The sequence below is a fragment of the Melanerpes formicivorus genome, unplaced genomic scaffold, assembly GCF_026170545.1.
Source record: "Melanerpes formicivorus ecotype bairdi unplaced genomic scaffold, bMelFor1.0.p_v2 SCAF_12, whole genome shotgun sequence".
Lineage (NCBI taxonomy): Eukaryota > Metazoa > Chordata > Aves > Piciformes > Picidae > Melanerpes > Melanerpes formicivorus.
Window position 1 is genome coordinate 21,446,367 of NW_027142364.1, and position 25,394 is coordinate 21,471,760.

Sequence of the window (25,394 nt, forward strand, 5' to 3'; positions counted from 1 at the left end):
CATACACAAAACAATGTTCAGGGGAAAAAAAAATACAGGCAGAACGCCTTGGGAAGAGAGTTCCCAGGCAGTAATTAATCCACTCGCAGGACAAGGCTTTTCCTGAAGTTTAAAATTAAATTCATGTTTGTTTTTTTTTAAACAAGGAGGAAGGGTGGAAAATAAATACATCTATATATCATTTTATCCGCACCGAAGCTCCCGTCCCCAGCCTCAGCACCCGCCCGCCGCGCCGCCGGCCGAGCAGCCAGCCCCAAGGCGGCCCCGGCAGCTGGGCGGCCCCCGCCCCGCTCGGCTCCGCTGGGCTCGGCCGAGCTCCGGCCCGGCCCCCCCAGCGCGGCGGCGGCGGCGGCGGGCTGCTGGGCGCTGCCGGGAGCGGGCGGGCGGGGGCTAAGCCCTCACGGCCGCTTGTTGATCGCGGCGGCCGGCGCCGCTCCGCCGTGCTCCGCCTGGGCTTGCCGCTGCGCTGCGGCGCCGCTCGCATTCTTCCATTGCAACGTTGCAAACCCCTCCTTCCTTCCTTCCTTCCTTCCCCCCCCGTCCCCGTCCCCGTCCCCCACCCCGCTCCCTCCCTCTCCCTTTCTTTCCTTTTTTTTTCCCCCTTTTTTTTTTTTTGCATGAAGATGGCGGCGCCGCTCGCCAGCAAGGCAGGGTCCGCCGGCACCGCCAGCAAGCCTCCCTTCCCGGAGCTGGATTTCCGATCGGGAGCCAGGGTGGAGGAATTGAATAAACTCATCCAGGAATTCACCAAACATGACCAGAGGGAGTACGACGACCAACGAGCCCTGGAGATCCACACGGCGAAGGACTTCATCTTCTCCATGCTGGGTAGGGCAGGGACCGGGCGGGGCGGGGGCAGCGGCAGCGGCGGGGCCGGCCGGGGACCCCGGGCAGGGCTCCCCGACGGTGCGGCACCGGCAGACCCTTTCCCAGCGCCGCGGGCGCGCCCGGCCGGGGAGTCGAGGGCTGCAGGGCGGGTCTCGCTCCCAGGAAACTGTCGGTTGTTTTTTCCCTCTGTCCTCTTCACCTAGCCTTTAGCGGAGATGTATTTGTAAGCACAGGGGAGAGGCTGGCTCGCAGGGCCGGCCGGTGCCCCAGAAACACGCCAAGCCGGCGGGCTGGAGGCGACGCGAGCTCGACCCTTTATTGTGTTTCCCCTCAACTATCAGTGCTGTAGGAAACAAGGACTTTTTTTAATTCCTGGACCACTTATTTTGCTTTTTGTAATGACCAGATGAGGACTGTAAGGAGCATCCTCTGAACTGCATTTCTTGCTTAGCTTGCAAAACTTGCTGCGAGTGGAGCAAGTCAGATTGTGGCGAGGGAGTCCTCGTCTGCGGGAAACTTTGAGTCGCGGGCAGGAATCCTTAAACCAGGGTGAATCGTGTTGGCCTTGGCAGAAATCACCTGGGTTCTGGCATGACTAAGGCTTCCTAAGGTTTAACGGTGGAATGATTAACAACTCTGATTCTCTAGGTAGGCAGTTCCTGATAAATATTTACTTTGTTTTGACTAAGAAATCACTCGCATGAATGAGAGCCCTCGGGGTACAAAAGGAGGATGCTATGCTCTTTAACATGCAGGTTGGACCTTGAAATCAGTTATCCAAGTTTGAATCAGTATCTCAAACATATTTACACATAAAATAAGAAGGGTAAACAGCAGGTGTGGCCAGCCAATGGTTCTTTGTAGCTGAGAGCTGCACATACACCCTCAAAGCATCTCTGGCACAAGCCAAGTGTGTGGTCTGCCTGCACACTGAATAACCTACATCAGTTTTCTCCTTCAGAAGCACAGAGCTACGCTATTGCAACAGTAATTATTTTCTGTACTGGGGACTAAAATAGACCTCTACAACCATGAATGAAACTCGTACTCACTGCATGAGAATATCACCTGTCCAGCTGGTTGTCTTGCAAAGTATCCGAATAGCTGCCTGATGTGGGGTTTGCACAGTTTTGTCTATTTCTTTTTCTCCGAGGGCTGGACAGGATACAGCAGACTAAATTTAGCTTAAGAACAAGGACAACAAGTTGAAAAGTCAGTGCTGTGTATATTTATGGTTGCTGTTATAAATATTTTCCCCTTCCTGTTTTCAAAACCAGCAAAAAGTTGTGGTGAGGCCGTGGTTGCATCAAAGCCTGTAGGATTGCTGTTACTGAAAACCTGATCCTGTGGGTGTCATCCACTATTATGATCCTGGTACATTTTCAATCAAGGCTTTAAATAACTGGCTCAGGAAGCAGGGCTGGATGGGATGAAGCAGAGTGGAGAGAAAACAGCCAAAGCAGCAATTCTGAATGCGTGGCTATCAAGTAGAAAAAGCTTTATATAATGCTGTTTAAGCATTGCTAGCCTTTACAGGGGACAGAGATCGCAGCATTTCTCCCTGCCTCATGTGGGAGAAGGCAAGAGAAGAGAGAACAAGCTGGAGCATGCCTTGTATTTCTGCAAATGCAGCCGAATGCCTTGCTCTTGTGAAAACAGGGACTCTTGGGCTGTTTACAAACAGCATAAATTCATGTGGCTGTCTTTGTTACTATCCTGACTGGAGATGAGCATTCTTCAGTTTTAAATGCATAGACTGAGCCCGGGGTTTAAAGCAAAGCTGCGTTTCTGTGTAAGCTCTGCCTGGCAATTTTCAGTGGGACTTGTTTCTGAATAAAAGAGGAGACCTGGGGACTAAGCCCAGGACAAAGCTGGAGGTGGAGTGTGTCTGATTTGCCTACATTAGACCCCGAAGTTGTGTTTGTGGATCAGACCCTTCCCAGCCAGAGCGGCTCTTAAATCTAAAAGGATTTAACTTATTAATAAATATCTTTTTCCCCTGTGCCTGATCCTTCCCGTATGTACTGCTCTTATCTCATCGGGTGATGACAGGAAAATTAAACGTAGCTTTCCTGATTTAATTACATTGGTGTGTAATTGGTGGATGAATGATAGACGGGGAGACTTGGTGCAGATTCTCAGATGTTTGTACTCTGCATGGCTTGCCCTCTAGGTCAGATCTTTGCTTTCTATTTATATTAACTCTTTTTTGTCCGCGTTGTCTTGCCCTGGCTGTTAGAGGCTGGACTCCGGGAGTACCCAGGAGCTGGGCTAAAATTAGCAAGAGGCACAGCTTGTCTCACCTTTGGCCAAAATCTTGTGCCCTGGGCATTAGGTTAGAACTGCAAACGACCTACCTGTCTGGTGGGGGCATTAGGTTAGAATTGCAAACGACCTACCTGTCTGGTGGGGGCATTAGGTTAGAACTGCAAACGACCTACCTGTCTGGTGGGGGCATTAGGTTAGAACTGCAAACGACCTACCTGTCTGGTGGGGGCATTAGGTTGGAACTGCAAACGACCTACCTGTCTGGTGGGGGCATTAGGTTAGAACTGCAAACGACCTACCTGTCTGGTGGGGGCATTAGGTTGGAACTGCAAACGACCTACCTGTCTGGTGGGGGCATTAGGTTGGAACTGCAAACGACCTACCTATTTGGTGGGGGCATTAGGTTAGAACTGCAAGCGACCTACCTGTCTGGTGGGGGCATTAGGTTGGAGCTGCAAACGACCTACCTGTCTGGTGGGGGCATTAGGTTGGAACTGCAAACTACCTACCTGTCTGGTGGGGGCATTAGGTTGGAACTGCAAGCGACCTACCTGTCTGGTGGGGGCATTAGGTTAGAACTGCAAGCGACCTACCTGTCTGGTGGGGGCATTAGGTTGGAGCTGCAAACGACCTACCTGTCTGGTGGGGGGGAGTGAGTGTTGGGCGCTTCCTGGGCATGCCATTCATAGTCCCCAGGACCTCATACGGTCTTGCTACACTGAAACAGTAGGTGACTTTTGGTACTGGGTAACTTCCTTTGCTCACATTGAACTGTGCCTGAAAACTACCTGCCTCTTTGACACGGATGTAACTGAGCTTCAAAGGAGGAGAAGGCAACATCGATCAAGAAAAAGAGTGGAGAAAAGACAGTTGTGTTCTGGGCAGCAGGCTGGCTGGGAAAGACCGAGAGAGGAAGTTTCTGCCTGCCAGTTGTGAAAGGAGCTAATTACTCTCCCTGTGATTTTGGGTTGTTGCGGTTTTGGTTTGGGGTTGGCGTTTTTTGTGTGCTTAAAGAGCGATAAAGGAATGTTTTTATCAAGTGATAATGTTATGGTCAATGACATCTTGATTTTTAAAGCACTCGGTGCTCTTTTGATGAGAGGTGCTTAGCGCTCATTAAAAGCCTTTCAGGGGTACCTGACCGAAAGTGTGTGTTGCTCCTGCAGTTACAAGTGCTTCTTTTGTGAACACTACCTGTCGCTTTGTGTTCAGCACCTAAGCCAAAGGCTTGTAACGCACAGATGGGCTAAGCTTAAAAAAAGGCAAACATATATTATGCTCCAGGAAAGTAGAACATTGCATATTAAACAGCCCCTTGAAATTTCTAGTGCTATTGCTTCCTCAGACCAGCTCCTGTGATTAGTTACTTCTCAACAACCAAAAGGGCAAGGAGATATAAATAAGTGCAGACTATACAGAGCTATTTCCTCCACTCCAGGCATACACTGGCATCCCTGTGTGATCTGGTATAGGTGATCCTGCTCTGGCAGGGGGGGTTGGTCTAGATAATCTTTCAAGGTCCCTTCCAATTCCTAACATTCTGTGATTCAGTCATATAGAGCAGTATACAGCCTCTTCAGGTTGGTATTTTCTTTCCCTTTTCTAAGGCTGTATCCTCTCTGACAGAGTCAGAAAAGGGATGGTCAGGATGTTTCATGCCTGTACTGTAACTTTTTTCCCTTCTGTGGGAGCTTTTCATCAAAAGGGGCCACACTTTTGAGGATCTGCAGCCAGCTGCAACTTACAACTGTTGACAAGACCTCTAGAGAGCTTTTTATCAGCACCTGATACAGGAAAGGCAGCATCCCTGTTCTGAGAGCATGTCTCTTTCCTCTGGTGTCTGCCTGGTGCCGAGCTGGGTGTGCTGGCAAGTGTTTATGACAGAGGTAAGTCTCGCAGTGGAGCCAGAGCTGGCAGTGGGAAAGGATTTCTGCTGGCATGTACAGCTTCCCAAGTGGAGGGAATTACCCTGCCGGGCCCCTGCAGCTGAAGCAACTCTTCCAGCAGTTTCTTGGCCTGCTGTGCCCCTGAACTGTGTGCAGTGGAGGTGCAGATCGCCTTGATGAGAACACAGGTGTCCTGACAAGGTCTTGCTTTGATTAGCATCTTCTCTCCAGGAGAAGTGTTTTGTGGTCTGCTGCTGTACCCAAGGTGTGTAGCAGAACGACGTTGGCAGTGTGTGCTGGGGGCTGGGGGCTTTGCAGCATTGCTTCTCCCTTTTCGTGCCTGTCATAACTTGCTGATGAAACCTATTGAAGGTTAGATTCCAGGCATTGTTGGAATTGTTACCTTTCAGTCTGTGAGCCATCGTGGAAGTTGCCTGGTTTCTGTTGTAGCGTGGAGCTGGTGAAATAGCAACAGGATTGGAGTGATCTCTCTAGGGTTAAGTCTTTTGTGTGTCTGTGCCTTTTCTCAGGAGAGGCCAATCATGATAGGAGCACACTGTACTCTGAGGCCTATGTTAATAAAGGCTCCCTGCTGGCATTCCCTCTGCTGCTGAATGCATAATGCACAGCTGTTAAAAAACAACCTTACTATATTGCAAATTTCATTTCTGGCTTCTGTTGGATCTCCTCTCCCTGCAGGCCACATGTTTCTGCCTTTGCATTTGATATTGTGGGGAGGTTGTTTGTATTGTTTTGCTTTTTTCCTTAAGGGACAAGGTGCCAGGCTGGTGAAGTAACCCTAGCGAGGCAGTGGCATCTTCTCTTTGGTTATAGCTCCTCAGGTTCACCTGAGTGGGGCTTCTTTCTGTGTAACTAGTTAGAAAGGATTGGTAGCCTCTCCTGTCCCTTTGTTTAAAGGGGTTGCCACTCCGTGTATGTGGGCAGGGAAAACAGCTTGAGAACTCTTTCTCTCCATTTGTTTGGCGATGCTGGTACTTCACTTGCTCGACTACTGTTGTGAAACATGAGGCTGTGATGCAGGGTATTTAGTGTAATAGCTAGGAACGTGCCCTGAGGGCACAAATTCTGGTGGCAGGCAGGCTTGTCAGGCTGCCCACTGCCTGCTCCTTCACTCGGTGGAAATATTTGCAAAAGATTTGGGTGAATACTTGCCAAGGCCCAATTATGCAATTATGTTTTAAGGGCAATTTAATAATTATAGTGGAGGATGGTAACCAGGATACATGAGCTGTTGGGGCTTTGACTTTCCTTCCTTTCTTCCACATGGCTTTGCGTGAATGCTGAAGCGTTCCAAGTGATTCTAGGCAGAAACCAGTTGTTCAACTTTCTGTTAGGCAGCTGCCTGTTCTTCTGGGTGAAACTAAATTAGAGGCAAATCCAGCAGAGCTCAGGAAAGCTGGAGGACACGTTTTATTATAGCTTTGGGAATTTATGAAGGGGGTGTGTACTTGGAGACCCAGAGCAGCCCGTAGGCAGATGCCAGTCTAGAGGAGACCAGGATGTGGTAGTCCTGCTTGGACTTCTCAATAATAAACAAACCAGGTTGGAAGAGACCTTCAAGATCATCACATCCAACCCATCAACCAAGCCAACCCACCTAAACAGCTAACCCATGGCACCAAGCACCCCATCAAGTCTCCTCCTGAACACCTCCAATGATGGTGACTCCACCACCTCCCCAGGCAGCACATCCCAATGGGCAATCACTCTCTCTGGGTAGAACTTCTTCCTAACATCCAACCTAAACCTCCCCTGGTGCAGCCTGAGACTGTGTCCTCTTGTTCTGGTGCTGGCTGCCTGGGAGAAGAGACCAACCTCTGCCTGTCTACAACTTCCCTTCAGGTAGTTGTAGAGTGCAATAAGGTCACCCCTGAGTCTCCTCCTCAAAGGCAATCTCCGAGCTGTATGAGGTTTTTTTTGATAGCTGGGGTTGTCCTTCTTGCTTTTTATTTCCTGTAGGTTTTAATCATCTCCTGTACAGCTAAAATGTTTGCATCTTTTCTTGGGCCTCAACGTGTAGCCTTCTGCCTCTGTGCATGTCCCAGCCCTTTTGCTTCATAGATTGTTTTGCCCAGCACACCTCTGAAACACCTCCCCTTCTCTGTACAGGTCAGACCCTAGACATTTGTACTGTGCAAGATTGGCTAGGTGAGAAAGTGCCAGGAAAAGAATGTGGTTAAGGCCAAGACATTAGCTCCCATCTCCAGTCAAGGGGGCTTCAGTTGCAAAGGCTGCTTAAGGCTGACACTGTGAAGAGTGATTGAAGTGACAGCTGCACCTCCTGGCATGTGGGTGAGGCAGTGTGGTGGCAGTTGCAGGTAAAGTCTCTGGCATAGACCTCTCCACTGCAATTGAGGTTAAGACAAATGCCTCTCTATTATGGGGTCTGTTCCCTGTGAGTTGGTGAATCTAGTGTATGAATGTTGAGTAGTGATAGAACCAGGGGGAATGGAACAAAACTGGAAGTGGGTAGATTCGGATCAGATGTAAGGAGGAAGTTCTTCCCCATGAGGGTGGTGAGACACTGGAACAGGCTGCCCAGGGAGGTGGTAGAAGGGTAAAAACCATTCCTGGAGGGTTTTAAGGCCAGGCTGGATGTGTCTGTGAGCAACCTGCTGTAGTGTGAGGTGTCCCTGCCCATGGCAGGGGGGGTGGAACTGGCTGAGCCTTGAGGTCCCTTCCAACCCTGACAATTCTCTGATTCTGTGAAACTAACTTGAGAAGCAGGAGCAGTAGCTCATTCCCTATCAAAAGAAAGGTGAAAGAGTTGCATGCATTGTGTAGGGTGACATACCTCCTGAGCCAGGTTTTCCCTTACCAGCTTGCAGCTGAGGGGGGTTAAGTTTGATATGACAAAGGAAAACTGTTATTTCTGCCTACAGGGAGCTTTGCTTGCTGTCCTCTGAATAAGGAGATAAAATTCCTTGAGTGTAATTGTCCATTCATCTGCACAATATACTATAATAATATGTTTAGAGTCTCTTTAATTTGGCTGTCTTGGGGTATGAAAGGAGCAGCAGAGTAGATGGAGTGCTGAGGAAGCAAGGAAGCGTGCCTGCCCTGCATTTGCCTTTGGCAGAGCAGAAGGCCTATGGCAGGGGCTATGGCAGAGGGCAGCTTTGGATGTTGTACTTGCAGAACATCCCTTATTGAGTGAAAAAGGGAGTGTGCTGGCTTGGGAGCAAGGATGAGAGAGCTTAAAATTGACTTTTAGGTGGATGTCTCAAGTTATTTGACCAAGTCACGTTCTGATTGTTAGTAGTGTGAAGCAAGTTCAAGGGACTGAACTGTAGCTCTCCATCCAGCGATGGATTTTTATATCCAGTGAAGGTGAAACCTGCTTTATGCTCTGACTAATAAAACTTTGAAGATTGCCTCTTTCCCCCCCAATACAACTGGAAGGCAGCTTGTGAGACATTAAAATTGAGTCTTTCAGCAGCAGCTGATGTTCCAGATGCTGCTCTGGATGGTGCTCTCCCTAGTAAACAAGCCACTGCTCTGCTTGCATCCCTACCACTCTGTTGCATTCCCTTTACTGCAAATAGGAATTGTCCCGGACTGAGTAGATTAATCTGCACCTTAGCCTTTCAGCCAGCCTGACAAGTCCCTGAATCACTTACTGCTGTCTGCCTTGATGAACTTCCTGCAGCTCTTTTAAAGCACCACTTCAGTGACTTTTTGTTTGCAATGCAATCAACATGTGCCATGGAGTTCGGTTTAGGACAGATAGATTCCCTTCTCCCCACCATATTTGACTCTTGAGAAGCACTTGATGCTCAGGAGGTTACAATAATCCTGGTTGTGCATTATCTTTCACCTGCCAGTATGATTTCAATCTAATTTAAAGCATTTAATGAGAAGATGTTTAATGCATTCTGTTGTGAGAATGCTAGTGTCAGGAGTACAATTTGCATCCCACTGACTGGGGGAGATGAATTACTTTATGGTTCATAACATCTGTGTCTTTGAAGCAGTAGTGGTAGCTAATTCCCCCCCACTCACATTTAGGGCTGTGGGGAGGAGCTTGCACAGCACTGGGTAGCTTCAGCTTGCAGGGTGGCATCCATTTCACCCAAAGAAAAATCACTCTGAAGGTAAAACACTGAGCCAGGACACCTTAGGCCCATGGTCCATTCGAGGGTGCCCCCAGATTTACACAGACCTGTCCAAGGTTCTGAGTATAATGGTAGGTAGTAGGATCCTGGCACCACAGAGGCTTTTTCCTCATCTCCTGTCCTTCAACAACCTGCAAAAGTGGATTGGTACCAGAATAGTGGAACAGCATCATGCTGCTCTTCTTCGTGCTAGGATGTTTTAATCATGCAACCCTTAAAGACTGAAGCTGGTAGAGGAAGTATGCTTCTGAGAGTACAGGCTCAGAAAGTATTTGGCTAGTGAGGGTAAATAGTTGCTTTGTCATTGGGTGTTGATAGAATGGCTTCAAGATCAAGCCCAGTTCAGCCTTGCTCTGCGAGAGGGATTACAACCCGACCCAGCTGGGCAGTTCTAGCAAGTAATCCTATTTTATACTGAAGTGATCCCAAAGCAAAACTAGGACAAATTAGTTTAAAGAATGCATCCTGGCCACAGACTGCATGCTGATGTAATTTGGCAGCCAGGCAATGCCAAGCAGTAGAAGGCAAGCAGCTTGGGACAGAAAGCAAGGGAAAAACTACAAGATGTGGCCAAAGCTAGAAGTCCTGCTGGGCTAGCCTAAGGAACTGGCAGAGAATGATTTGGTGGTGGTTTGGTTTGTTTCGTCCAATGACAAAACATGATTTAAATTAAAAGTAGAGGTTTCTGTGCGGGATGTTGGAATGTGCTGCCCAGGGAGGTGGTGGAGTCACCAGCCCTGGAGGTGTTTGAGAGGAGACTGGACGTGGCACTTGGCACCATGCTTCAGTAGCCATGAGGTGTTGGGTGACAGGTTGTACTTGATGGCCTTTGAGGTCTCTTCCAACCTTATTGATTCTATGTTGTTGGACTGCTTACATCTTGTCTGTCATGGCTTGCAGTCAGACCATGTGGGGTTTCTTCCACCCACTGATGGAGTGAGTTCATGAGTTGTTTGCTCCAGAAGTGCTGAGCAGCTAGGGAACACTTGCAGCTGCACCTAGATATAATAGTTGGTTCTTGCTTTACTGTAGTCTGTCAGGCTGTGCGCTGCATCTGGTCTAAAATGTCTTTAGCTCCCTTGTTCACGTTGACACTACACCACTCTTCAGTGGTGTGTGGATGACCTTGTTTAGAAAATCAGGTGCTGAGGAAGGCTTGTATTAAACAGCTATCAAAAGTGCCAAGACAAACGCTGCAATTAGCTTCTGTGCTTTTCTCTTTCACGCTTCTGCTGTTCCCATTTTAATGGCTCTCTTGAGCTGCTTTGGGTGACTCCTTTTGGAAAGGAATCCTGTGCTAATAGCTCTGGCTGGGCCTGATCCACAGACACGCTTGAGATATTTCCTGTTTGTTTTGTACCTCACTAATTAATGTATAACTTCGTGGTAGAACAGCAGGAAAGCTGCATTTGCTGACACTTCATGATGTAATGATTTAATCCTCTGTGACACATTCCTGCTGAGTGTCAAAGCTGATAACTCTAATCTCTGTCTCTGGCTCAGTGTGACAGGAACCTGTTCTAGAGGGCGTTTTGCAGGAGCTTGCAAGCTCTTGTAGGTACTTTGTGACCAATTCGTGTAAACTTACTTGGCTCTTGAGTGTGATTGTGCAGGATTGCCTGGTGCCCGGAGGAGTCTGGAGTTGAGTGCAAACAAAGGCGCTAACTGATTGCATTCAAATTAAATAAGGCTTGCCCTGGGAGGAGGGGGGAAGTACCCTAATCGCCTTCTAAATACACTTGTTCCTTTGCCAGCACTCAGAGCGGTGTGCAGATGTTGATTCAGAGGTGCCTGAACCCACTGCTTGCTGCTGAGGCCTGGGTAGGGCTGCAGATCTGCACCCAGAGCCGGCTGGCTGTGCAGCTGCTCTCCAGTGGTTAGTCCTTGTGATCCAAGCCGCAGGGCTTGTTTCTCATCCAGCACAGACAGTGAATTGCTGTTTCTTTTAAGCTTTTGGCAGAATGGTCTTCATAAAACAATTTGCAAGCCTGCAAACAGAGGAAGGAACGTCACTTCAACAGCACTTCGGGGGCTCTCTTGCCTTCTACCTCTGAAACTTGCCATTTGAAAGTTGCAAGCACTGCTGAATGGCAGAGCAGGTATTGATGCTGGCCCCTTGATATTAGGCACTCAAAGCCCAAGTTGCTGAAACGCCTGTATTTCAGGGCCACCATGTGCCAAGCAACCAGTGCCTAGTGGGAAGTAAGAGGAGTGCAAATCTCCTGCTTGTGCAGCTTGTCTCTGGACATGCTCCACGGTCTGAAATAAATGCATAGGTTGTTTGGTTCCCCCCCGTGCAGGCTGCAGTGCATGTCTTAAGTGTGTCACTAAGGTTGGAAGAGACCTCAAAGATCATCGAGTCCAACCTGTCACCACAGACCTCATGTGTAGACCATGGCACCAAGTGCCACATCCAATCCCCTCTTGAACACCTCCAGGAACGGTGACTCCACCACCTCCCTGGGCTGCCCAGGAAAAGAAGCTATTACAATTTGACTGGGCATCTCTTTTACATCCTAAGTTGTCTGTGAAAGCTTGAGGCCATTTCCCTCCCTCCCTCCCCCCCCTCCCCCCCCCCCCCCCAACATCCTATGAACTTTGTGACTATGCCAAGCATGCATTTAAGGCAGCAATGTTATACTGAACCGCCTCGACACAGGCATGCACCATCAAGGAATGATTCTCTCTCTGCAGGTATTATACTTACCATGGGGAGGGATTCATGTGTGCTGTGTATGCACTTAGCAGAACTGTTGGCACATTGTCAGAGCTGCAGAGCTGGTCTGGAAATATCAAAGTTAAGAGGAAAAAAACCCAACCATTTTGATCTCCTTAAACCTAAATTCTCTTTCTGGAAGCATAGGAGACTCCTGATTTACTTTAGAAACTAGACAGTGCCTCTCACTCCTTCACCCAAGCTGGAGACAGGAGGTTTAGAATCACATTTTAATCTAAGCTGCTGCTTAACCATGCAGGTAAAGAAACTGGTGTCTAGAAATCTGCTCTTACAGTGAGACTGGACTTGCAAGGCATCCTTGTGTGTATGAATCACTCTCTTGTGCTAGCAGTGTGTGTCACTCTGAGCTCTCAACTACTTGAACTGACCTGTTCTTTACCTTGAGACATGTATGTGCCTTTATTTTATCCTGGCATCTGCCTTACTTTACCCCCAGAAAATAGTTTTAGGTGGCAAGGGCAGTGCTGAGAGTGCTTTGGAGTGTAGGAGAGTGCTGTTGAGCCGCAGTGTAACCCTAGGTTTGCAGGTGGATGTCTCATCCCTTCCTAGCAGAGCTGCTCCCCTGTGCCAGCCTTCTCTGGGCCAAGGCCAGCCCTGCTCGGCAAGGATTGTAGGAGTCCTGTGGAAGAGGTTTTTTTGTGGCTAAGGGAGACAGGAGCCGGGGAGACAAATGAAGCAAGTCTCCAGCCCCGCGGCATGTTGATAGACCTCCTGTTGTTCTTAATTCACATCTGTAAATGGCTCTAGTTTCCGCCTTGTGCCCCAAGACAATAACAAATAACAATCCTTAGTGTTTAGATACCAATTCACAATCTTCAGAGTGTTCCACACACATTGACTAATTCAGCTGAGATGCAAATACTCTGTGAGTAAAGCTCCTCTTCTTGCCACCCAGAGGAGGCTTTCATTGCAGATGGGACAAGGCTTTTCTGTTTCCCCTTAACCGGCTCTGTTGGCAGGAATGTTCTACCCAAGGACAGTGCCTTTCTTCCTGAAGTTTTCAAGCCTTTGCATCTGCCTCTGCTTGCACAGGAGCTAAGTTACTCCCAAACCATGTCTGGTGCTACTAAGAAAAGTGTGCAGGAGGCTTGCCTGTAGGTTCTGTGCCACAATTATGCAGACCCACACCTAACAGATTTGTGGTTTCAGAAGCTACTGAGTTAGCAAACGTGATGCTGCATCATCCTGTGCCTGCATAGGGCCTTGGGGGAACACCATCTCCAGTGGACCTCGAGGCACAGGAAGGGAATAAATATCTCACTCCTGACTCTGCTGGATCGTTAGACTGTGTGCTGAAGAGAACTGAGGATGCTTGGTGGATAACTTTGGTCTGGAGAAGGGCACTGAGTCTAGTGAGAGGTCTGGAGCACAGCCCTGTGAGGAGAGGCTGAGGGAGCTGGGGTTGCTTAGCCTGGAGAAGAGGAGGCTCAGGGGAGACCTTCTTGCTCTCTACAACCACCTGAAGGGAGGTTGTAGCCAGGAGGGGGTTGGTCTCTTCTCCCAGGCAAGCAGCACCAGAACAAGAGGACACAGTCTCAAGCTGTGCCAGGGGAGGTTTAGGCTGGAGGTGAGGGTAAAATTCTTCCCAGAAAGAGCAATTTGCCATTGGAATGTGCTGCCCAGGGAGGTGGAGTCCCCATCCCTGGAGGTGTTCAGAAAAGGCTTGGATGTGGCACTTGGAGCCATGGTTTAGTTGTCAGGAGATGTTAGGTATTAGGCAATAGTTTGGACTTGATGATTTCTGAGGTCTTTTCCAACCTGGCTGATTCTATCTTTGACTATATCTTGCACCTGCTAGAGCACTAATCTCTCCTTTGGGACAGGAGAGAGCCCAGTTGAAGGCCTGTTGCCAGGTGAGAGATACCTTTCAAGGGTGATTGAAGACAAGTCCTATTTGTAATCCTGAATCCCCAACATGGAGTAATACATGCACTGGCATGAGTCTAGTTAGTCTGGCATTTGACTCACTTTCTGCCTTGGCATCTTCTCTGTGTGTGTGAAGCTGGTGAGAGGGAGTTTGGTGTGTCTCTGTATTTCTGAGCCAGGTGGGATTGATTCTACTTTGTAATTTGTCAGCACAGCATCTGCTTTTAGCATTGCATTAGGCTGACTAGAAGATAAGCATCATCTTTTCTTTTTTGTCAGGTCATATAACTTGGTTTTTAGTGGGGAGAGGGCTGGAGCTGTTCTCCTTTGAGGAGAGACTGAGAGTTGGGGTCATTGAGAACAGAACAGGCTCCAGGGAGACCTTCTTGTGGCCTTCCAGTACCTGAAGGAGGCTACAAGAAAGCTGGGGAGGGACTTTTCTGGGTGTCAGGGAGTGATAGGACTGGGGAGAATGGAACAAAACTAGAAGTGGGGAGATTCAGATTGGATGTGAGGAGGAAGCTCTTCCCCATGAGGGTGGTGAGAGACTGCAACAGGTTGCCCAGGGAGGTGGTGGAAGCCTCATCCCTGGAGGTGTTTGCAGCCAGGCTGGATGTGGCTGTGGGCAACCTGCTGTGAGGTGTCCCTGCCCATGGCAGGGGGTTGGAACTAGATGCTCCTTGAGGTGCCTCCCAACCCTGACCCTTCTATGATTTTAGGACTCTACTTTGTGTAGGAAGTGCTAGGAACACACAAAGTTTACTTTTGAAGTCCTTCCTAAATCCTGGGTACATGCAGCATCTCTGCCAATCAATACATAAATAGCATTCAACATTACACTGAGGAAGTGCCAGAGACCCCACACCTCTGTGAGGCAGGGAACAATTCTTGGCAACACTTAGATATGCTTCAAGGATGCTACAAAGATCAAAACCAGGATGGAACTCTGCAGAGTGGCTTCAAAAGACAGACACCAGTCAGTTTACACAGCAAACCACCCCAGCAGACCTCAAATACCTAAGTGTTGGATTGCAAAGGCTCCCAGCCAGCACCCATGGATGACATTGGAATCACAATCTGTCTTGGCCCTAACAACCGGGGGGCCAGCAGGCCCCCCGGCCTTTGTAGTCACCACCACCAACACCCAGTGTGCACCAGGGGCACTCACCAGCGATGAGAGGAGGATCCTCAGCCCAGATGGGCTCAGAGCTTGGGGCTGCTGCCTTTCCTGGGGGGATTATAAAGGGGAGTGGGTGGGGAGGGCAAAGTGGCCACAGCTGGGGTGGGAGGAGACTCCAACAGAGCTCAGGTGCTCTGGGGTTTGAGGGGGAAAGGGGAAGATGTGCCAGGTGAGGGACTCCTAGGGGGTCAGGTAATGATAGGACTAGGGGGAATGGAGCAAAAAACAGAAATGTGTGGATTCAGTTTGGATGTTAGGAAGAAATTCTTCACTGTGAGGGTGGTGAGAGACTGGAACTGGTTGCCCAGGAAGGTTGTAGAAGCTCCACTCCTGGGATGTTTTAAGGCCAGGCTGGATGTGGCTCTGGGCGACCTGATCTAGTGAGAGGTGTCCCTGCCCAGGGCAAGGGGTTGGAACTGGATGATCCTTGAGGTCCCTTCCAGCCCCAACAATTCTATGACTCTAAAACAATGTTGCAGTTCAGGCTGGATGTTAGGAAGAAGTTCTTCCCCAAAAGAGAGATTGGCCATTGGGATGTGCTGCCCAGGGAGGTGGTGGAGTCACCATCCCTGGAAGTTGTTCAAATAAGACTGTAGTGTGAGGTGTCCCTGCCCATGGCAGGGGGGTTGGAACTGGCTGATCCTTGAGGTCCCTTCCAACCCTTAAACTGATGCCTGGTGCTGCTGAACTGCCTCCATGCCTTGTAGTTATAAGCCACTCACTAATCTGATAGAATAGAATAAACCAGGTTGGAAGAGACCTTTAAGATCATCAAGTCCAACCTATCATCCAACACCATCTAATCAACTAACCCATGGCACCAAGCACCCCATCCAGTCTCTTCCTAAACACCTCCAGGGATGGTGACTCCACCACCTCCCTGGGCAGCACATCCCAATGACCAATCACTCTCTCTATGAAGAATTTCTTCCTAACCTCCAGCCTAAACCTCCCCTGGCACAGCTTGAGACTGTGTCCTCTTGTTCTAGTGCTGGGTGCCTGGGAGAAGAGACCAACCCCCTCCTGGCTACCACCTCCTTTCAGGTAGTTGTAAAGGGCAAGAAGGTCTCCCCTGAGCCTCCTCTTCTCCAGGCTAAGCAACCCCAGCTCCCTCAGCCTCTCCTCACAGGGCTGTGCTCCAGACCCCTCCCCAGCTTTGTTGCCCTTCTCTGGACACCTTCCAGCAGCTCAACATCTTTCCTAACCTGAGGGGCCCAGAACTGGACACAGGACTCAAGGTGTGGCCTAACCAGTGCAGTGTCCAGGGGCAGAATGATCTCCCTGCTCCTGCTGGCCACACTGTTCCTCATACAGACCAGGATGCCATTGGCCTTCTTGGCTGCCTGGGCACACTGCTGGCTCATGTTCAGCCTACTAGCAACTGTCACCTGGGGTGTTTAGTTATAACTAGGTGGTAGCACTTCTGGATTGCCTCTTTGTCTAACCTTTTGGTGACTGACTTTGTTTTTTTCTCACAAGTGATGCCTGCAGGTTTGACCTGAAACTGAGACTGACAGAGCAGCAGAAATGATAATTTTCATATAGATGGCTGTGTGAACAGGATCACCCTTAGACTCGGAGTGACCTAATTACACAAGGAGGTAGCAGAGCACTTTGAGATCACAACTCTCATCTTGTACACCTTTCCCTTCAGCTAACAGTGCATGGAAGAGGAGCAGCATGCTTCTTGCAGGTGGTGATTCCTCTTTCTGTGCCTTTGACATCCTCATTCTCTATTTGCAGTTAGTGTGCAGATTGCTGGGCAGTGTCACTCAAATTGAGTGACTGAGCTGCTGCTGCATGTGAAGATGTCTCCAAGACAACTGATTTCCTGGTCAAATAGCACATTGGCTTCTGGCACAAGCCATTTTAAGGCAGCTGGTCAGCTGAAGGAGCAAGGTATCTGAAGAGTTTATTATTAGCACCGTAGCTGCCAAATACAGCTCAGAGCTGAAGGCTGAAAATGTTTCTGTTAAACAGCTCTCCAAAAAGGAGAGAGAGCTGTTTGCTTTGATTAGCAGACTGGTTTGTCAGAGAACTTCTACCAAATAGCAGGAGTGAAATGTCTACCTTCACAGTTTGTTTTGCCCAGCTGCTGTATGTGCTTCTGCAGGGAGCTTCTTTTGCTTCTGTGCTAAGCTGGGTTATGTCCAGACTTTCTGCTGCCTTTCAGCTCTGCTTTTTTTACTGTTAGGGTGCCACAGTTTTGTCTTAAATATACACATGTTTGTTAAATACACACACTTAAATATACACATTTTTGTCTTAAATATACAAATGTTTGAATAGAATAAACCAGGTTGGAAGAGACCTTTGAGATCATCAAGTCCAACCTATCACCCAACACCACCTAATCACCTAAACCATGGCACCAAGCACCCCATCCAGTCTCTTCCTACACACCTCCAGTGATGGTGACCCCACCACCTCCCTGGGCAGCACATTCCAATGGCCAATCACTCTCTCTATGAAGAGTTTCTTCCTAACCCCCAGCCTAAACCTCCCCTGGCACAGCTTGAGACTGTGTCCCCTTGTTCTGGTGCTGGTTGCCTGGGAGAAGAGACCAACCCCCTCCTGGCTACAACCTCCCTTCAGGTAGTTGTAGAGAGCAAGGAGGTCTCCCCTGAGCCTCCTCTTCTCCAGGCTAAATGTTCCCATTTCTCTTCTGCTGTGAAACTTGGAAAGGTTTAGTGAGTCCTTGCTATGAAGTTAAGATAAAATAAGCTTGAAGAATTGGATTCCTCCTCCTCCCTCTCCCCTCCCTCCCCCACCCCATTTTGCCCCTCTCTTCCTGGCCCTGCCTCTCCAGAGGTGCAGTGTTAGTGGACAGGTACAAAGTACTTGAAGTATTTTATTTCTGCATGTTAATCTCTTTGCTCCTATAGCAGTCCTTTTTCAAGGGTCTCTGTTGACACCAGAATCCAAAACACCTACATTTTTTCCCTGCCTTCCTTGCAAGGCTTGGCTCTAGTGCCTGGCTGAACAAACCCCACCTTTGTCTTTGCTTTGGAGTAAGAAACAAGCAGGCTTGTTGACTCCTGCTGCATTACCACTGTCCTCCCCCCTCGCTGATGTAGTGCTTCTCAGGGGGGTAGGGTGGAAGCTGCTAGCTGCTGTTTTCAGGAGCCCTCCTAGGTGGCTGCTGCAGTGTGCATCTCTTGCACTCCAGCCCCAAAGACCTTGCAGCACTTAGGCTGTAACAACTGGAGAAATGCAACCAAAACCTGCTTGGTGCAATACTGGGTCTCAGCCACTGAGAACGCTTCAGATGAAGGTCCAAGAGAGAAACAGAGCCATAACCATACCCTCACTTCCATCCCAGGGCACATCTGAACCTGGACTCTCAGCTAATAACCCCCGAGGGACTAAGCCACCTCCTCTGAGCATGCCTGCATGCCCTGGGGAATTCCAGGAATGCAGACTTCAGCACCTCGTGGGGTTGCTGTGGCTCAGCCTCTATTCAACCAGGAGAAGAGCTTTAGAAGCTGCAGTGGGGTTATTCCCGTGATAAGGCCCCGTTGTGGCTTTAACTGAAGATTTGTTTTCCTAAGGTTCCATTAGAACAGGAGCAAGCTGGAGAAAGGCCTTTGCTCTTCCCTTCCCTGGCACAGCACAGCTTCACCTCTCTCCTTTCAGCATCCCCTCTCCCAGTCCCTGTGCTTTTAGAACACTAGACCTTCAGTGATTGGGGTGTTGAAGAGACTGCAGTTAGTGGTGTTTGGGAGCTATTGATCTAGGGAGGTAAGAGGAGTAATTCTGTGGGAGGATGGAGCTGGTGTTGCTGACGCAGCCCTTGCACTTTTGATATCCTCTCCATGCTGAAGCAACCTCAGCAGCAGCCTCCAACTACTTGAACTGTTTCTGTAGGAGGATGTGGGAGGTCTCCTGTTGACCCACATGGGAGACACTTGGTCATACAACCTGCTTGGCATTGTCCACAGCTCTGTGTCCTGTGTGTCTTTGCTCTGTGCTTCTTGAACAGCAAGGCAACCTGGGTCTGTGGGCTGGTTTCATAGCAGGGGTGGTAACAATGCAATCCTTAGTCCCTGGCTGCTTCTGGTGGATAATAAAGGGTCCTTGTGTTTGCTTTTAGAACCTGCTGATGAAGGCAAGGAAATTTGTGTCCTCACAACAGCAGGGCAACCATGTGACCAGCATCTGATGTGAATAGTGCCCAGAGAAGGGCAATGAGCCTGGTGAGAGGTCTGGAGCACAGCCCTATGAGGAGAGGCTGAGGGAGCTGGGGTTGCTTAGCCTGGAGAAGAGGAGGCTCAGGGGAGATGTTATTGCCATCTACAACTACCTGAAGGGAGGTTGTAGCCAGGAGGGGGTTGGTCTCTTCTCCCAGGTAACCAGTGCCAGAACAAGAGGACACAGTCTCAAGCTGTGCCAGGGGAGGTTTGGACTGGAGGTTAGTAAAAAGTTCTTCATAGAGAGAGTTACTGGCCATTGGAATGTGCTGCCCAGGGAGGTGGTGGAGTCCCCATCCCTGGAGGTGTTCAGAAAAGGCTTGGATGTGGCACTTGGAGCCATGGTTTAGTTGTCAGGAGGTATTGGGTAATTGGTTGGACTTGATGATCTCTGAGGTCTTTTCCAACCTGGCTGATTCTGTGATCCTGGAGTCCCATCCAAGCTCTGTTAGCACTGAGTCCCTACACATGCAGGCGTTCAGCACCACACTCGCTAACTAGGCAGTGATTCAAGCTATTTGAGATACCAAGTGCCATGTAACAAGCAGCCTGGACCCAAATGAGCACCAAGTGTGATTCTTGAGGGAAATGTGAGGTTATTTTTAGGGTTGTTGCTGTACTGTTCTGCACCAAGGAGGATAACGCTCCACTTTTGCACTACAGTTTGTCGTTGTTGTGCCTCACTCTTCTCTTCTTGGTCCTGGCTGTTTTAACTGGCAAATATTGGTTGCTTGAGTATTTCTTTCCCTGACTGCATGTCTTCTTATCTAGGAGCTGGGCAGAGCTGGTGCTTGAGACAATTCAGGGCTTGTGTTCTCTGCAAGATACACTTAACATCATTTCTGGTCACCTTGCAGCAAATACATTTCTGCCCTGCTGATGGTTGGTTTGCAGTCTGAAAATGCCTGGAGAGGATTTACTGTGCTGTGACCATTAACTTTTAAACTACTTTTAATGGTAGATGTTAAATCACTGCTGTCTGAGTTCAGAGCTCCCTGCCAGATTCCTGAGTCCTTAGGAAGGCATTTCCCCTGCCAGCGACCTTTGGTTTCTGAGGAGGACAGCAGCAAGTCACAAAGCTGCTCACAGGACAAGGAAGCAGTCAGTAGTAGGGAGAGGGACCTGGCCAGCTTCCAGGCATCCAGAGAGCAGAGCCAGGCAGACCTGGTGCGGCTGTGATGTGAACTAGAGATGTTTGTATTGGTGTCTACCAGGACACAGTGGTGGAGTGGCTCTGCTCTTGGCCTTGCTCCTCCCTGATTGCAGTGTCTTTGAAGCAGCAAGAAAACGGGAGTTGAGTGTTTCAGTCCTCAGCTCCTCACAACAAGCCAGTTTTTTTTGTCCACATCTAATAAATGCTGAACTGTTTTGAGTGGCCACTCAGTGTGGCTTTGTCCCTTGCTGCTGGGAGCCTCTCTGTGGTTGGATTCTGTGATCTTAGAGGTCTTTTCCAGCCAAAACAATTCTGTGATTTCTCTTGAGACTGGTGAAACAGCCATTGGGTCCTGTGACTCAGTGTGCAACGCAGGCTGCTTCCTTGAGGGGGACAGGACATGCACACTCTTCTAGCTGAAACTTGTCTGTCACCTTTGCCTGGAGAGCACTTCAAAGCACAAACCCAGAAGCTGATGTTTCTCAAACCGTTTAATAGCCTTAAAGCCTTTTTCAGCTGCTTGCAAAGACAGCTGTGGCAGGTAGGCAGAAGGTGACCTCTTTGTCAAGGAGAGGGAGGTGTGCTGCCTGTGTTTGCAGGGGTGGCAGAGAGCCACCCAGGCCTTCCCATTCTCAGGCCTGTGCATTTCATACTGCTCCATCTGCATCACAGTAGCCTAGCACAGGACTTCCTTTTTCATCTGCAGGAGTACTGTTTAGTTTGTTTGGCTTTCTTTATCCCAAAGCTGGGCATCATACAAAACAGTCATCCAGCACTAGGCTGGCGAGAAATATTTGAGATCAGAATAGCTGGAGCAAGGCTGCAAAACATTACAGGATGCTGTAGCATTCCAAAGCTTGTTCTTGGCTGAAGGAGGATAGCCCCAGTACTTGACATGGTGTTTAAAACCATTGTTCCTAGTGGGGTTGGCACTGACAGCAGCTAGAAGCAAAGCTCTGGATCAGAGTAGCCAGGAGCTTAAAATTGTCTATTTGCTAATGTTCCTCCCTAACTCTGGGGTTATTTCACTTTGAATAGAATTAACCAGGTTGGAAAAGACCTTTAGAACAGTAATTTAGAACAGAATTAACCAGGTTGGAAAAGACCTTTGAGATCATCTCAGTCCAACCTATCACCCCACACCATCTGATCAACTAACCCATGGTACCAAGCACCCCCTCCAGGCTCTTCCTAAACACCTCCAGTGATGGTGACTCCACCACCTCCCTGGGCAGCACATTCCAATGGCCCATTCCAATCACTCTTTCCGTGAAGAACTTCTTCCTAACCTCCAGCCTAAACCTCCCCTGGCACAGCTTGAGACTGTGTCCTCTTGTTCTGGTGCTGGCTGCCTGGGAGGAGAGACCAGCTCCCAACAGTGGGAGGGGCAGGCTATCATCAGCAGAGATTGGGGAAGCTGAACCAGGGGTTTAAGCAAGACTGCTTTCAGGAAGAATGCTTTCCCCACCCCCAGTGGGTCATCTGCCTGTCTCAAGATAAATGGAGGCTGCCTCTTTCCTCTGCTCACTCTCACACCTGTAAGGTTTTGGGCAGGCTTTGACGGCGCTGCCGTGTGGCTTCTTCGCGTGTCGGAAGGGGAAGTGCTGGCTGTGGGCATCCCGGGGTGCGTGCGTCTGTCTGTCTGGACCTGTCCCATCAATTAAACAGGAGCTGACGTCAGACTTGAAGGTCAGCTGTTTTATAACCTAATATTACCATTCCCCCCCCCCCCCGGGTTTATTATCTCCCTCCAACCTGCAGCTCGGCACCATCTGGCGCAGGCACACAAGGGAGAAAGATTAGAGGAAAGTAAAGCAGCTTTGTTCGCTGCTCCCTTGGCTTCCAATGCACAGAGGAGTCAGCAGTCTCTTACAGGATTGAATTTTAAGTGCTGGCTGTTTAAAGCAGGAAGAAATAGTCTGTGCATAGTAGTGATCTGCCAGGAAGTCTCTCATGGTACCTAAGGGACCTGCTGTGGCCACAGAGAACACTTTGCTGCATTTGATTTTGTATCTGAATAGTCTTGATGATTGTTTTTCCCCCACTTATTTTTTTCCCAGCCCCCATATTTTCTTTCCCCATAAACTACCTAAATAAGGTGCACACAGAGTGCTAATCCAGCCTGTGGTCTGCTTTGGTAGTGAAGTGCTGTGAACAGCTGAAGTGTTGCATTTACACCTGACAGAGCCAGCAGGCAGACACACCGCAGGCATGTTCTGCCACACAGGGAGGCCTTCATCCTTCCTGCTGGCATCTGTCTGCACAGAGCACGGAGATGCATATTTGCTTGGCCAGCCTCAGCCTATGGGCAAAACACTCCAGTTGTTTCTATCTCATAGGGTTGAGTGTGCACTCAAGTTTTCCCCTCTTCCCCATCCTCCCTCCCTCTTTTTCCTCCATCCATCTGGAGGAGTGGTTGCTCTCTCTCCAAGCTGGATGCTGATTGGTTTGTGTGCAAGCAAAGCTCTACCCTTTGCAATAATAAAATGATGGTAATGCTGATCACAGAACATTAAGGGTTGGAAGAGACCTCAAAAGATCCTCCAGTCCAACCCCCCTGCCAGAGCTGGGTCACATAGAGCAGGTCACACAGGGGCACATCCAGGCAGGTTTTGAATGTCTCCAGGGAAAGAAGTTTCCACAGCCTCTCTGGGCAGCCTGCTCCAGGGCTTTGTCACCCTCACAGTGAAAGAGTTTTTCCTTATGTTAACATGGAACCTTCTATGTACCAACTTGCACCTATTGCTCCTTGTCCTGTCATTGGGCATCTCTGAGCACAGCCTGGCTCCATCCTCTGGGCACTCACACTCCACATCTTTATCAATGTGAATGAGGTCACCCTCAGGCTCCTCTGCTCCAAGCTGAAGAGCCCTCAGCTCCCTCAGCTTGTCCTCAGCAGGGAGATGTTCCACTGCCTGCAGCATCTTGGTGGCTCTGTGCTGGACTCCTTCAAGCAGTTCCCTGAGGTCCTTCTTGAATTGAAGGGCCCAGAACTGGACACAATATTCCAGATGTGGCCTCAGCAGGGTGGAACAGAGGCAGAGGAGAACCTCTCTTGACCTACTAACCATCCCCCTTCTTATACACCCCGGATGCCCTTGGCCTTCTTGGACACATTTGTCATGCTTCTGTCCCCCAGGACCCCCAGGCTCCTCTCTCCCTGTCAGCCCCCACCTGCTGGGCCACCGAGGTCACTTGCAAATTGCTGCCTTGTTGCTTTGCTTTGCTTCATTGTTGCAAACTTTGCAGGGGATGTTTTGAAACGCGATGTCTGTGGCCCCAAACAGCCCCTGTACCGAGCTCCCTGGGAGGGAGGGCTGGTGGGAATGCACAAGCTGAGTTATGAAAGCATTTGGCTGCCTGTGATTCATGGTATGTACATGCTGCTGCATCATAAGCTGTATAATGTGCGTGCAGGCTCAGGGGTGTTTTGGTCTGCCTTGTCTTTGTTGCTGAGTAGCACTCTTCCAAACTGCAATTCTGTCAGGTCAAGGACACTTGGTACAAGCTCCAAACTCCTGGAGAAAGCTTAGGATAGAATAGAATTAACCAGGTTGGAAAAGACCTTTGAGATCATCAAGTCCAACCATCCAACACCATCTAATCAACTAAACCATGACACCAAGCACCCCATCAACTCTCCTCCTAAACACCTCCAGGGATGGTGACTCCACCACCTCCCTGGGCAGCACATTCCAATGGCCAATCTCTCTTTCTATGAAGAACTTCTTCCTAACATCCAGCCTAAACTTCCCCTGGCACAGCTTGAGACTGTGTCCTCTTGTTCTGGTGCTGGTTGCCTGGGAGAAGAGACCAACCTCTGCCTGTCTACAACCTCCCTTCAGGTAGTTGTAGAGAGCAAGAAGGTCTCCCCTGAGCCTCCTCTTCTCCAGGCTAAGCAACCCCAGCTCCCTCAGCCTCTCCTCACAGGGCTGTGCTCCAGACCCCTCCCCAGCTTTGTTGCCCTTCTCTGGACACCTTCCAGCACCTCAACATCTTTCCTAACCTGAGGGGCCCAGAACTGGACACAGGACTCAAGGTGTGGCTTAACCACAGCATGTTTTGTTTCCTGTCCAGACTGGCTCAGTTTTCTCTGTACCATAGCACTACCTACGTAAAATCCTCTCTTCTTTGTGCTAGGTTGTCATAAGGGTGGACCAGATCTAGTAGATTCTGAAATGGTGCTTTTGAGGAGGGAGCAGGAAAGCAAATTTCAGAATCACAGAATCATAGGTTGCTGCAGGTTGGAAGGGAAATCGAAAGCTCTTCCAGTCCAAGCCCCCTGCCAGAGCAGGATCACCCAGGGCAGGTCACACAGGAACACATCCAGGTGGGGTTGGAATATCCTCAGAGAAGGAGACTCCATAACCTCTCTGGGCAGCCTGCTCCAGGTCTCTGTCATCCTCACAGTGAAAAAGGTTTCCCATATGTTCCCATGGAACCTCCTCTGCTCCCGCTTGCACCCACTGCCCCTTGGCCTATCACTGGGCATCCCTGAGCAGAGCGTGGCTCCATCCTCCCCACACTGCCCTGCACATCTTTGTCAACATGAATGAGGTCACCCTCAGGCTCCTCTGCTCCAAGCTAAAGAACCCTCAGCTCCCTCAGCCTCTCCCCAGCAGGGAGATGTTCCACTGCCTTCAGCATCTTTGTAGCTCTGTGCTGGACTCTTTTGTGCAGTTCCCTGAGGTTCTTCTTGAACCAGGGGGGGCCCAGAACTGGATGGAATATTCCAGATGTGGCCTCAGCAGGGCAGAGCAGAGGGGGAGGAGAACCTCTCTCGACCTATTAACCAGACGGTTTGACTCTTTTTTGGCAAGTTTGCTTAGTTGTTTTTAGTGCCCAAAGGGAAAATGAAGCAGAAACTTCTAATGATTCAGGTCATGGTGTGGCCTTTGCAGCCTCCCATGCTCCTAGACATGCCACTTCTGTACTCCTCGTGCTCTCTCTGAGGAGCTCTCTCACTTTTCAAGGGCAGCCTAAGACAACAGTGCTTGGCTTGGATCGCTGTGAAATCTCCTTATCTGCCTCTTCTCACTTCCTTTTTCTTCCAACTCTTGCCTTCATTGGTATTGAAAGCATGCAGCCAAGGTTGATGAGGACAAAACTTAAGCTATGGTCACTCTGTGCTTAACTCTTTGCAGCTCCTC

General features: G+C 49.4%; 1 protein-coding gene and 1 long non-coding RNA gene across 2 annotated transcripts in view; one reads left to right on the plus strand and one right to left on the minus strand.

Moving 5' to 3' along the window:
- The first annotated feature begins 376 nt into the window (after positions 1–376).
- MB21D2 (Mab-21 domain containing 2) overlaps positions 377–25,394 on the plus strand; it is a 71,059-nt gene continuing 46,041 nt past the window's right edge. Inside the window, exon 1 of the mRNA XM_068145661.1 lies at positions 377–828. Coding sequence (XP_068001762.1) covers positions 618–828 — 211 coding nt within the window. The 5' untranslated portion in view covers positions 377–617. The remainder of the gene's footprint in view (positions 829–25,394) is intronic.
- Positions 10,238–14,918, minus strand: LOC137444722 (uncharacterized). Its single transcript, XR_010988236.1, has 3 exons — positions 14,890–14,918; positions 11,826–11,901; positions 10,238–11,106 (listed from the first exon to the last, which is right to left on the minus strand). It is a non-coding gene; the product is annotated as an uncharacterized lncRNA (long non-coding RNA).